This window comes from Serpula lacrymans, assembly GCF_000218685.1.
Source record: "Serpula lacrymans var. lacrymans S7.9 unplaced genomic scaffold SERLAscaffold_19, whole genome shotgun sequence".
NCBI lineage: Eukaryota > Fungi > Basidiomycota > Agaricomycetes > Boletales > Serpulaceae > Serpula > Serpula lacrymans.
Window position 1 is genome coordinate 315,191 of NW_006763308.1, and position 14,022 is coordinate 329,212.

At 41.2% G+C, this 14,022-nt stretch overlaps 1 protein-coding gene across 1 annotated transcript; it reads right to left on the reverse strand.

The window, feature by feature from the left end:
• Positions 1 to 1,784: 1,784 nt before the first annotated feature.
• On the reverse strand, positions 1,785 to 2,189 carry SERLADRAFT_443767 (uncharacterized protein; the record flags this gene model as incomplete). The annotated part of the gene is made up of 1 exon (XM_007324387.1): positions 1,785 to 2,189. The coding sequence occupies one exon, from the start codon at positions 2,187 to 2,189 to the stop codon at positions 1,785 to 1,787; it is 405 nt and encodes a 134-aa protein (XP_007324449.1).
• Between the last annotated feature and the right edge of the window lie 11,833 nt (positions 2,190 to 14,022).

The window sequence follows — 14,022 nt, forward strand, 5'->3', positions numbered from 1 at the left end:
TGACATCATGATTTTCCTGCTCTCTTTTTGTTATTGGACTTTACTTTATGGCTGTACAAACCTGTGACATTACTCACAGCATTCATTGTTCTATCCCTTTCTTTCCCTTATTTTGACAATCTTATCCTGTAGCAACTATGCAGGATTTGTCAGCATACATTCCTTCCTTCATGTTCTTTCTCATTCTTTTTGCGCAGCTATACTGTGCATAGCCTACCTTTCTTTTCACTATATAAACCCCTGTATTTTACCTTGTAAAAACAACAAGAACTTGAATCCAGACTTCCTCTCTCATCTCAAGTTCACTACTCACTACTACTTGTGATCCAGTGTGGTCACAACACTTCCCACTGCTACCACTGTTAACTGCTGTCATCGTCACCTGTCACTTTTGAAGTCTTTATCATCCCTTTTAATTGGAATCCTTCTGAGCACTACAGTTTGTGTGTCAGGAGCCTGCTATCACTGGGAACCTCATCATCTTGTCATTCTCAAACCTACCTTGTGCTACGATTAGCAAGGTAGTGCTCGTCTATACTCGCCACAAAGCCCCTATCTCCTATAATTCAACTATCCCTCCTCCTCAACACCCACACCCATACATCTCTGGGTTTGACTTTGAAAGATTATCATACATACCACCCCATAAACAACTGGACCACTCCACTGTTCTAGGAGGCAAAGCCCATAAACAAGTTCCGTGGAATCTGGGAGGACTGTATGTTAGTTTGTTTTTGTGTGTGGTTTTCTAACAACACTTCTCATCATCAACAGCGTCCAGAGAGCTTTGTTGACCCTTTTAGAGAATTCTTCGTACTTTCTGTCCCAGGTTTTGGCCAAAATGCATTCAATGGTTTTGTGGGGGTGACGTCCGAGGCAAACTGGGCAGGCGGGTAGCGCGGAGGGCTCTGCATTTGGACAAAAAGTCCGCTGCCGCCTCCTTTGCTGTGCATATGTGGGATTTGGAGAAGTAGGCGGGGAATATTTTGAGAGGATGGGGAAACATTGGTTGTTGGCAGGGGCCACTCTTGACAACAAGCTGGCTGCATTGTGGTTAGAGGAGTAAGGCTCTCAATGGAAGAGTGCGCTTTCTCTGTTGTGCTGTTTGGTGACACACAATTGGTCAATTTAGTGTTATGTGACGTGCAATGGTCAAACAGAGGAAAATGACCCGTGATTGGGTGGTGCATGGGATGCAATGCCAGGGGGAAACGGTTGCATAGAGCAAAGGTTGTGAAAGTGGGCATAAATGTTTTGATTTTTAGAAAAACTTTGTTTTTAACACACAAATGTTTTGGCTTACCTGTACTACTGAGGCCATTAATAATGTCTGTTATTCATTGAATAGATCTTCTCGAGCTGTGAGGAGCAGCTTGTTATTGATTCTGGCCAGGCTCCATCCTTGGGATGATTCTATGGTGAGGTGCCATCTTTTTCTCTGTTACACTTGGTAGAGTAGCAGTGCTCGCTGTTGGACTGGGTCAAATGAGTATCTCCACGCGGGAGTTTGTAGCGCAGACCAGAATTGGAGATGCATGGTTACTCTATCACCCACCCAGTCATGTTCCTGTATGAATGTCACCATTCTTGGTGCTGACTTGTTGAACTGTTCCCATGTCAGGTTCTTGTCCATCGTGACAGGGACTTTAGTATCCCTTACGGTGCCTGCCGGGACCCAGGTATGGATACCGTTTGCTGATGGCAACATAACAAGAGCCTTAGCATCTGTAGTTAGCATGGAACGCAATGCTTCTTCTAAACCTTGTTGGTGAAGTATGCAGTAATCACCAGCTTTCATTTTCTATTTTCTGAGTAGCATATTGTGATGGAATGATGATGGGGTCTGAGGGGACATCAATGTCTTTGACCGGAGCATATTTCAACTTGTTCCTTTTCCGTTCTTCCTGCCAGGCAGAGTCTTGTTTGTCAGCTAGACATTTTTGCTGTGTAGCAATGTCCTCTGATAAACGCTGGCTTTTTTTTTCTGCTACCAGGTTTTCTTCCTCTACCTGCTGGGCCCATGCTAGTTTGTCTTTGTTGTTAGATATAACCCAAAGATTGACTAGACTCATAGCAGCTAAAGTGTCATTGATAATTTTGTTGGATAATTCCACACGAGCTTCTTGATAGTCTTCTCCCATGAAGTCAAGAGCTATTGCTAGGTCCGGGATGGCTAACTTAGTAGGCATCAAAGATAACACTTTGGTTAAGTGTGCAAAGAAAATTCTACTGATATACACCAGAAGTATTGTTGTCTTATTGGTAATGGGAAAATGTGGTAGCAGACAAAGAAAGTCCTGCCACCTCACTTTTCCCACATAGACTATTTTCTAGGATTGCCTTGTGCCTTGGCGCTCCTAGACACATGTGTTGGGAAATAAAGGGATTACAATGCCAGTGTCTAAGTCAACTCTACAACACTTGTTACCAGCTATGTGAATAAGGATAAGCCACATACCTGTTTACCATGCAAATAGCTGTGCAGCTCTCTGAATCCGATGGAAGGTCAGTACATGTATCCAGCGCAAAAATATATAATAGCTACTTATAAAGGGAGGTGAGCCTACTGGATACGCAATCAGCAATCTAACCATGCTTTCTACTTACTCAGGATCATGAGCGCTAGCTCCACCTTTTGCGCCACAGTCACAGTATTTCAGTCCAGAGGGTCTGTGAGAAAACACTTTCCTATCTATCCCAAGGCGGTATTGCTACTACCCATCTTACATCAGTCGTCAATTTCCACTAGCAAGATATCACCCTCCACACAGCTACAGCCTGTGTCTTCCTCTCCAAAGCAGTTCCCTGTGGCACAAATAGCATCAACACCCTTCACAGATGAGGGTAAGTCAACTCATACAGAGCCTTGTACACACTTACATACAATCACCAGCCTTGGAAAAGACTGTGTCTGTCACCATGTCTATTGCCCTTCAAAATGCATTTGATGTTATCTCAAACAGCACGTAAGACTGTTTCTCACCTGTTGTAGGTGTATTATTGTTCTTTTTCACAGTAATAAGTTTATTCTCTGTTAGATCTTCAGAGGCTTTAGTCAGAAATTATTTGCAGAGTTTTCATTTATCATTTATAACACTGAAGTAGCAATAAGGTATGTCTCTTTTGATCAAGCAACCTGTATGCTATAAGTATATTATATGTGTAGGTACTCTTTTTTGGTGGATGATAAGATACTCATCATACAATGTCCCTGTGCTCTTTATGAGCAACCCATAATAGCCCTCATGGGTGCCTTTGAGAGCTCCCTGAAGGGCTCTTCCTACAACAAATGTATCTCCTCTTTGGAATATGGAGGTAATCTCACCCTTCAGCAGAGTGGTTTAACTAGGATCCCTGATGGGTATACAAAGGTATACAGTTGATAAGGGGAATCATGAGATGTTGATGCTCACGGAGGTTTGCATGTCCCATGATTTTGCACACTGCCTTAAGGTTCTGAGATATGACATGCCTCATTATCCTTCCTTGAAGGGAGTTATTATTGTTAATCTTAATGAAGATACCCAGTGGAGATCTCCTGCCCCCACCAAGACCAACTGTAAACCACCCAGATCACCACAGAAATAAAACAGTAGTAAGCAGACCAGCTTGATTCTAACATGTAACTGGAAAGTTGACTCTTAGTTTTTATTTAACTAAACTGTTATTTCTTTAGTGTTTAAACAATCATATTTGCACACAACTTTACTATATAATTGTTGATTATTTGTATAAAAGATATGCTAGTTTAATGCTAGTTTGATGTTATTATTTCGAGTTTTAACTTTAAGTTAGTGATATTTGTTAGCTTGCTAATACCTAAAACCCTAGCCATAAACCAATCTTTGTTATATTAGTGGGTTAATTGCTAGTATTTTAAGTTTCAACTTTGAGTCTGTGACATCTGTTAGCTTGTTGATACTGAAAAACATGGTCACAAAATAGTCACATAACAGTCACATAACAGCAACCACAATAAAGGCTGTTTTTTAGGTTAGTGTGACTATTTTGTGACTAGGTTTTTGTATCAGCAAGCTAATAGATGTCACAAACTCCAAGTTGGGATTTAAAATACTGATATTAAACCAACATTATACAAATTATAAGTAATTATTTAGTACAACTGTTACAAATACTATAAATGTAATAGCTTGGTTTTATAGAGGCTAAAAGTTAACCTTTTAGTTACATATTAGAACTAAGCTAGGTTGGCTACTACTGTTTTCTTCCTGTGGTGAGATGGTACAAGATTAAAGAGTTTTATCATGGCATAAAGTGGGGTCCTATCCTTACTCCTAATGGACGCAAATGGGCTCGCATGTTTACAGGCATTGTGTATATTTATTGTGAAGGTGATATCAAACTTGCAAATCCTGTAGAAATTGTACGTATCAGCCTCTGTTACTTCACTTTGTTAACCAGTTTTTTAGCCGTTTATTCCAAATTTAGATCCTACAAACCTCCAAATGCTTTCTGGCAAGCTTTAAAGGATAAACCCCCAGCCAAGAAGGCCAGATTTCATGCTGGAAAATAATGTATGCAGTGTTGGGGTTTGGCTTTCACATTACTTTGTTTTTGCCTTCACTTTTGCTACTTTTTATGTGTCTATTATGAAGTATGTTGAACTACATTGCTGAAATTATGGAAATTGTTGTACTTTTTTCAAGTAGAATTATAATTTATGTTGAGCATTTCTGAGGTCATTATACCCAAATGCATTGCCTAATTTAGATATGTGTCTAGCTGATTTATGTTTTGTTAGTCAAAGCTAATAGATAATCAGCTTAATAACAAGGTGATTCAGTTTCCCAAAGATATTTATTCATATAATCACTGAACATCAAGATTATATAGACATATCCTTCACAAAATCACTAAAAAATTTGCAGCCTCTCTCTGCCCACTCAGAAACATTGTGCCCAGCCTGTGGAATGGTCTTGAGCATACCACAAGGAGTTATGGCTCATTTGCCTATGTTAAAAAGCTGTTCATGGTACAAAAAGGGTATTAAAAAAAGGGAATTAGAAGCTGACAGCAACCCACCAAAGGAACTAGTGTATGAAGACACTGTGTTACGATACACAATTTTTGAAACTTAAAATTTAATTCTCCACTTTAACTTTTTTTTGTAGTTTTCACACACTATGCCATGCAGCACTTTCCATTTTGTTCAGACTCCACTTTCTTGCGCTACACTACTTGACTTTACTCTTAGCTACAAGTTGGAGCTTAGGTCACTTGGGTGCCTTCACTCTTATTAACAATGAAGTAAACCACAACAAGGTGGCCCCTACTCTGGGGTGTTGCACAAGCAATAAAGGAAAGGGGGTGGCTCCCAAATTTGTAAATAAATTTCTCAATTTGTTATCAGAGTATGTACTTGTATGCAAAACTGTAACTATAATATTTATGATACCACCGCTGCACCAGTGTCTCCCTTGGAGCGTGGCCCTGGCAAGACAAACACTAGGGTACTTGATTCTGGTAAAAATAAAAATAAAAATATAGAAAATCATAAAGTAGAAAATCATGTTTCTTTTGATATTTCTCCTTTTTCTTCTCCAGAGCCACTTTCCAACCAAATCCCATGGTGTGTGTTAATGTGCACATATTTATTCCAAAGAGAGATCCATTCAGATGTTGGAGTGGAAGACCTTGCCCGGGGCATAGTACACCCAACCAGCACACTGCTTGATTCAGGCGCTAACAGTAATTTCATAGATCAGGTCTGGGCGAAGCAAGTCAGACTCCCCCTTGAAAAATTAGATGTATCTATTCCCATCTATAACATTGACAGTACACTTAACGCAGGTGGCTGCATTACACACAAATGTTCCTTTGTTGTCAAGTATCAAGGACACAGGGAACGGGTCACTGCCGCAGCTACCCAACTAGGGAAGATTAATTTAATCTTAGGCTGGACCTGGCTATTTAAACACAATCCTGAGATTAACTGGCAGACAGACAGGGGTTATCACATTGTCACATTGCCCACAGGAGTATAATGACTTGGGTAAGCCAAGTCATGTCCATCAAACTGAGCTTGATGAAAGGATAAACACTGATTCCTCTCTCTGCACCAGATAGAGATGAGGTTTCTAGTTTCACAGACAAACAACTTAGGAAGGGTTACATCAGACCTTCTAAGAGCCCTATGACGTCCCCAGTGTTCTTCATTCCTAAACAGGATGGAAAAAAGTGTATGATTATGGACTATTGTTACCTAAATGAGTACACAGTTAAAAATGCATATCCGCTGCCTTTGATCAGTCTACTAGACACTTCCCTTTTTTTGTTCAAACTCCTTTTTCTTGCGCTGCGTTGCCTTTCTTCTTATTTTTAGATACAACTCTCTCACGCAGTGGAGCTGGTCATGTGGGCTAGGCCCCATGACATCATCAGCCACTATCTTTATCAACTGTACAGTACATAAGTACAAACACCCTGTATTAGTATATATACCCCCAATAGATCAAAGAGACTCCTCAGCGTGTCCTCCTGTTGTATACCAACAAACTCTCTGTAGCCTAAAGGGTAACCACTCCCTCTTCACTACCTTTATAGTGTGTTACTGTGTGCGCCAGAGTAACTAACTCTTGGTTGTTACATTAGGACTCGCTCTTCTACTCTCTTGCACGATGTGCAAACCCGGACCACAGGGTTAAGGGGATAGTGTTATGGTTTGGGAATATCCTGCATAGCAAATAGGTGCGCTCCTAGCAACAGCCTTGTAGTGCTTTGGGAGAAGAAACAATATCTTTGATACACGGCCCCCAGCGTTAAGGGGAGTACTTTAGCTCAGCAATAGTGTGGAACTATTGTTGATTAGAACTTAAATACAAAACTTCTCTTTCTCTTTCCTCTGACCGGGCCAGGCACTTGCCTCCGCCAGTCTGGAGAAGGGCTGACAGCTTAACAAGCGGGCCACCCCCTCACAACCATTTGGACCAGGGTTTATTACAAATACCTTTTATATACAAATTCAAATACTATAGTGTGGGTAGTCGGAGATTGAGATCCGATACTCAGCTGGGAAGAGGTAGATCTGCAGATAGCAAGCGGGGACCCCCAGTTACGTCTTTTTACTACACTTTACAAGAGAACAAGTTGACATGTTGTTGCAACCTCAACAAGATGTCAATGCTCTGTTGCATAACATGCGGCAGCAGATCTTAGCGTTAACCACGCAACTCGCCGAGCTACAGGCAAATCCCCCTGCAGCAACCCCCCCGGTGGAGGGGAAATTCAATAAGAAGGTGGAAGTTGTCGCTGACCCCGGCACCTTTAAAGGAGACCAAGCACAATTCGCCAAATGGTGGATCAAACTCCAAAATTGGGTCAAGGCAAACTGGGATGTGTTTGCCAATGATTTCGAGGTAGCCACTGTGGTACTATCTTGACTAAAAGGACCTGTGGTGGGTTGATATGCCCAAGTAAGATTGAAGGAGTGCTACACTGCGGGAGTGTGGCCTGTCTGGGACGATCACCTTGAGATCAAAACATACTTTAAACCGCAAGCTGAGCGTGACTGGGCACGTCAGCAAATCCATATCTTCAAACAAGGCAATATGAGGACGGACAATTTTGTAACCCGGTTCCTAGCCCTCTCCATCCAAGGAGGGCTTGGTAATGAACACACAGTAGAACTGCTGGAACGCAATGTGAACCCCTACATTGCAGAACAAATCTACTTGCAGAATACAAAAAGCAATGACCTGGCCCTGGAAGCTGAGGAAGTACAACGAGTCGGTAGAGCCAAGGAGCTCTACGCTATGCACCAAGGTGGCGGGTCCACCACCAAAAACAACCATTCACAAAGGAGCCCTGGGTCATCAAACCAAAATAAAAACCACTCTCACGGGTTCCAACCAGGGCGGGGTGCTCCTATGGATATCAGCGCAGTCCAGGGCGGACAAAAGCGCAGATTCACCTGCTTCAGCTGTGGGCAGGAGGGGCATATGGCCCAACAGTTTCCAAACAGAGTGCAGGCCGCTCAACAAAAAAATAACCAAGGACGTCAGGCACGCCAACTAGAAGCAGAAAAACGGGACAATCAACTCAATTCTTTGGCCGGTCGTTCTTATGACAAAATCCAGGCTTTTTTTTACAACCAACAGGTTGCTGAGATGAAGGCTCAGGGAAAAGAATTCGGAGTGTAGGTCACTTGGGTGCCTTCGCTCCCCGGAACAATGAAGTAAACCACAACAAGGTGGCCCCTGCTCCAGGGTGTTGCACGAGTAATAATGGAAAGAAAGGGGTGGCTCCCCAAATTGTAAATAGATTCTAAATTTGTTATCCGAAGTATGTACTTATATGAGATGCTGTGACTGTGGATTCGCCTTGGACCCTCCGACTAATATAGCTGCTGTGAGCGCTGATGCCGTGGGTCAAGACGATGAAAGAGTTAACACTGACAATACTTACACTACCACCGCTGTACCAGCATCTCCCTTGGAGCGCAGCCCAGCAAGACAAACACTAGGGTTCTTGATTCTGGTAAAAATAAAAATAAAAATAAAAATATAGGAAGTACTAAAGTAGAAAAACATGTTTCTTTTGATTCCTTTTCCTCTTCTTCAGAGCCACCTTCTACCAAAATCCCAAGGCGTGTGTTGATGCACACATATTTATTCCAAAAGGAGATCCGTTTAGACGTTGGTGTGGTAAACCTTGCCTGAGGCATAGTATACCCAACCAGCGCACTGCTTGATTCAGGTGCTAACGGAATCTTCATAGATCAGGTCTGGGAGGAGCAGATTGGACTCCCCCTTGTAAAATTAAATGTATCTATTCCCGTCTATAACATTGACAGTATGCTTAACACAGGTGGCTGTATCACACACAAATGTTCTTTTGTTGTCGAGTACCAAGTGTTACGATAACACAATTTCCGGACATCTCCTTTTCCTTTTATTCTCCGCTTTAACCTTATACCTTAATTGCCACGCGGCATTTTCCTTTCTTGCACCGCGTTGCCTTCCTTTTATTTTTAGACTTAACTCTCTCACGCAGTGGAGCTGGCCATACGGGCTAGGCCCTATGATATCATCAAGCCACTGCCTTCATCAACTGTATAGTACACATGTACAAACAACCTGTAGTAGTATAAATACCCCAATAGATCCAGGAGACTCCTCAGCGAGTCCTCCTGTTGAATACCAACTAACTCACTGCAGCCTAAGGGGTAACCACTCCCCAACTTCATCTTCTCTATAGTGTGTTCTGAGTGCGCCAGAGTAATTCACTCTTGGTTGTTACACCAAGGACATAGAGAACGAGTCACCGCTGAACTAGGGAAGATCAATTTAATCTTAGGCTGGACCTGGCTATTTAAACACAATCCTGAAATCAACAGGGGTTGTCACATTGTCACGTTGTCCTCAGGAGTGTGTGAACTTGGGTAAACCAAGTCACATCCGTCAGAATGAGCGTCTTGAAAAAATAAACGCTGGTCACGTTTATGAGCTCAGACCTTTAGAAAAGATTGACAATGACAATGACAAGGTAAAACCCGAGGAAGAGATTAAGTGGCTGGTACCTCCCGGGTACCATGACTTCTGGAAAGTTTTTTCTAAACATAAGTCAGAACGCTTCCCAGAGGCTGAGCCTTGGGACCATGTAATAGATCTGAAGGACACTTTTAAACCGAAAAAAGGACACATGATTCCCCTCTCTGCTCCAGAAAGAGATGAGGTTTCTAGTTTCATAGATGAGCAGCTTAGGAAGAGTTACATCAGACCTTCCAAAAGCCCTATGACGTCCCCGGTGTTCTTCATCCCTAAAAAGGATGGTAAGAAGCGCATGATTATGGACTATTGTTACGTGAATGAGCACACGGTTAATAATGCATATCCGCTGCCTTTGATCAGTCAGCCTGTAGATAAGTTGGCTGGTGCCAAAATCTTGACAAAAATGTATCTCAGATGGGAGTACAATAACATACAAATCAAAGAAGAAGATGCTTGGAAGGCCGCGTTTATGTGCCACCAAGGATCCTTTGAGCCCCTTGTTATGTTCTTTGGGTTGACCAATTCACCAGCAACTTTTCAGAGCATGATGAACAAGATCTTTGCGGATATGGAAAACTGTGTTGTCATTTACATTGACAATTTGTTAGTATTTACAAAGTCGGACAATGAGACTGAGCATGACAGGATCGTGCAAGAAGTCCTTCAACACTTACAAGAACAGGACCTATTCATCAAACCCAAAAAATGTAATTTTAAAGTGAAGGAAGTAGACTACCTTGGTATGATAATTGGCCAGAACAGGATGGATCCTGAGAAAGCTCTAGCTATTTTGGATTGTCCTGAACCTACTTGCATTAAAGGAGTTAGGGCCTTCCTTGGCTTAGGAAATTTCTACCAAAGGTTTATCAAAAACTTTGCAAAAATCACGAGACCGTTGAACAATCTCATTAAAAAGGATATTGTTTGGCACTAGGGCACCAAGGAGCAAGAAGCTTTTGATAAGCTTAAGCAGGCATTTACAATAGCACCCATATTAGCATTTCCAGAATTAGACAAAGAGTTCCGGCTAGAAACTGACTCTTCTGATTTTGCTACTGGGGCTGTTTTGTCAAGTAAATGCCCTGACAATCTTTGGAGGCCTTGTGCCTATTTATCACATAGTTTGTCGCCTACAGAGTGCAACTATCAAATTTACAACAAAGAGATGCTAGCCATCATTAGAGCCTTAGAGCACTGGCGGCACTACTTAGAAGGTGCTAGACACCAATTTGAAATTTGTACTGATCATAAAAATCTGGAGTATTTTATGACGGCCTGAGACTTGAACCAAAGACAGGCCCGCTACGCGGTATACTTGTCAAGGTTTAATTATAAATTAATTCATAAGCCTGGAAGTTCTATGGGGAAAGCAGACACTTTGTCCAGAAGAGAGGATCATGCCAACGGCATCGAGGATGACAACAAAGGTGTTACCCTGATAGACCAATCAAGGATTGCCAATGTTAGAATTGGGCAGGATTCTGATCTTCTGGAAGTCTTCAAGAAAGACATCTCCTCAGAAGAGAAGGCGCGCCTTGACGGCAATGAAAACTATTTATGGGAAGACGGGCTCTTCTATTTTAAAAGCAAAATCTATGTGCCTGAATCCGCAAGGATCAAGGCAATATACAGACATCACAACACTCCAGTGGCTGGGCACAACAGGAGGACTCGCTGAGGAGTCTCCTTGATCTATTGGGGTATATATACTACTACAGGTTTGTTTGTACATGTGTACTGTACAGTTGATAGAGGCATTGGCTGATGATGTCATGGGGCCTAGCCCGTATGACCATCTCCACTGCGTGAGAGAGTTGTATCTAAAATAGAAGATAGGCAGTGCAGCACGAGAAAGTAGAGTTTGAACAAAAGAGAAAATGCCGCATAGCACGGAGTGTGAAAACTACAGTAGAAAGTTGAAGAGGAGAATGAAATTTAAAGGTCCAATAATGTGTTATCTTAACAACCAATAGTGCAAAAAGTAATTTCATTTAGTCTTCTGGACAATATATGGATATACTATAGGAACATTTTGGATAACCATTGAGGAACCGACAGTACTTATATTAGTTTCCTTGGATATTCTTAAATATATATTGGAATATAAGTAGTTATATATGTATATGTCTATAAATGATATACATTCTTGTCACTCATCAGTCATCTCAATGTGTAACTGAACTGTTATTATGCAATTATATCATTGATTTATGACAAAGAATGGAAGTAGAGATCATAATATATGTCAGACCCGTTCCTGTGAATCATATCCACTCGTAAGTGTTAAAGCTAACAATGATTGAGCAGAAGCTCATTACAAGTATAACTTTCACACTTTCTGTGACAATACCCCAAAGTTGATAGACTCTGGTGCACACAGCTAGATACTCAAGAATATGTAAGGAACAGGTAGTGAGTAGATAAACCCAAGGTTAGGAGAGAGTTGGTTGATGGTACTCAATGGGAGAACTCACTGAGGAACCTCCATCTATAGCAAGCATATATATACTAAAATATATGTGGTACTGTATAGTTAATATGAATGAAGGTAAATATTGCACAGTGTTCTATTGTATTCTATATGATATCACTGCAGAGTAAGTAAAGGTACAATATTATATCATATAACCAGTCACGTGACTTTCAAACATAAAAGTCCAAAATAAAAGGAAAGGAAAAGGAGAATAAAAGTGAAAATGAATGCCAAAATTACTGTTATAACACTTTTACCATGTTTTATACAGTAAATATTCTGAGTAGATAAAAATCAAGTAATAACCGTGAATAATCTAACTCACTGGGACATTATTGCATTCACTTCAGCCATCCACTATGTGGTAGCTCTTAGTTTGATCATAATCACCAAACCATCAGGGCTAAAAGCCCTTCAGATATGGTCTCAGAGGTCCTATGGGACTGTCCCCCTGATTATTTAGGGAATAGCCCTTTAGGGTTAGTGGAGCTGCCTCATTGTTACATATCACATAGTGGTGTTAGGGGTCCTACATCACTAGGTCTTGTCCCAGTTTATGTAACAACCAAGAGTGAATTACTCTGGCGCACTCAGAACACACTATAGAGAAGATGAAGTTGGGGAGTGGTTACCCCTTAGGCTGCAGTGAGTTAGTTGGTATTCAACAGGAGGACTCGCTGAGGAGTCTCCTGGATCTATTGGGGTATTTATACTACTACAGGTTGTTTGTACATGTGTACTATACAGTTGATGAAGGCAGTGGCTTGATGATATCATAGGGCCTAGCCCGTATGGCCAGCTCCACTGCGTGAGAGAGTTAAGTCTAAAAATAAAAGGAAGGCAACGCGGTGCAAGAAAGGGAAATGCCGCGTGGCAATTAAGGTATAAGGTTAAAGCGGAGAATAAAAGGAAAAGGAGATGTCCGGAAATTGTGTTATCGTAACAGTTTACTCTAAGGGTCCTATCCCATCTAATAGGTCCAGGTCCATCCCAGAGTGTCCATCAGATATATGGCTGGCATGTATAACTGCTTTGTTGTTGTTGAAGATGGAGATAGGGAAGACTGGACTTTGAAGACACATTCTGAGTTTAGCTGCTAGTACCAGACTAACGGCTTCTGCATTGAATGCACTCTGATAGGTCTAATCCCACACATTCTTATAATCTTGTCCCATGTACACTGATAGGTTTGATCTCACAAGTCCTTGTGGTCTTGTCCCTTATTTTTCAATAGATTTTGTCCCATGGACACCATTAGGTATGATCCCACAAATGCCCTGATGGTCTTCTCCCATGCACTCTGCCAGGTCTGATCCCACAAGTTCTCATGTTCTTATCCCATACACTTTGATAGGTCTCATCCCATGGACATTTAAAGGTCTTATCCAAAGAGTTGTTATGCTCTTATCCCATACAGTCTGTTGGATCTTGTCCCAAGGACACTGATAGGTTTGATCCCACAAATTGTACTGCTGGTGTGAGTATCCTTTCAAAACACCAGGGAGCTCCAGCAGGTATTGTAATATTTTTCTTATATCAACACCCACATCTTAATATACTCACTAACACAGCAATTATATATCAACTAACAATAATCACTGATTACCATAACCTCTGGTTTCATCTAGACTAGATGTTATGTGATTGCCGCTGACATCTTCGACAATGCCAGACATAATCAATTTGGTAGTATTAAAGTCACTCACACCTGTTTTTTATGTCATATGCATTTGTCACCCCCACTGATTATGTCAGGAAATGGAAGAAGGATTATAATATATAATTTAAAAATAGACTGGTACATATAAGTAGTATATATGTTGGTGTAGTTTATTTCTTCTCTCTCTTTCCAAGGTACATGTGCTCTATGTATATTGCAAGTTTTTTAATTTACATTATTCTTGATTCACAGTAATTTTGGGCTTTGATGTTATTGTCAAGCATCATATCTCTCATGTTGCTCTTCCAGGGCAAATACAGTCTTGGAGGCTTCTATCACTCCAATCAATCCAACAGTTATAAAGCTATATATATACAGTA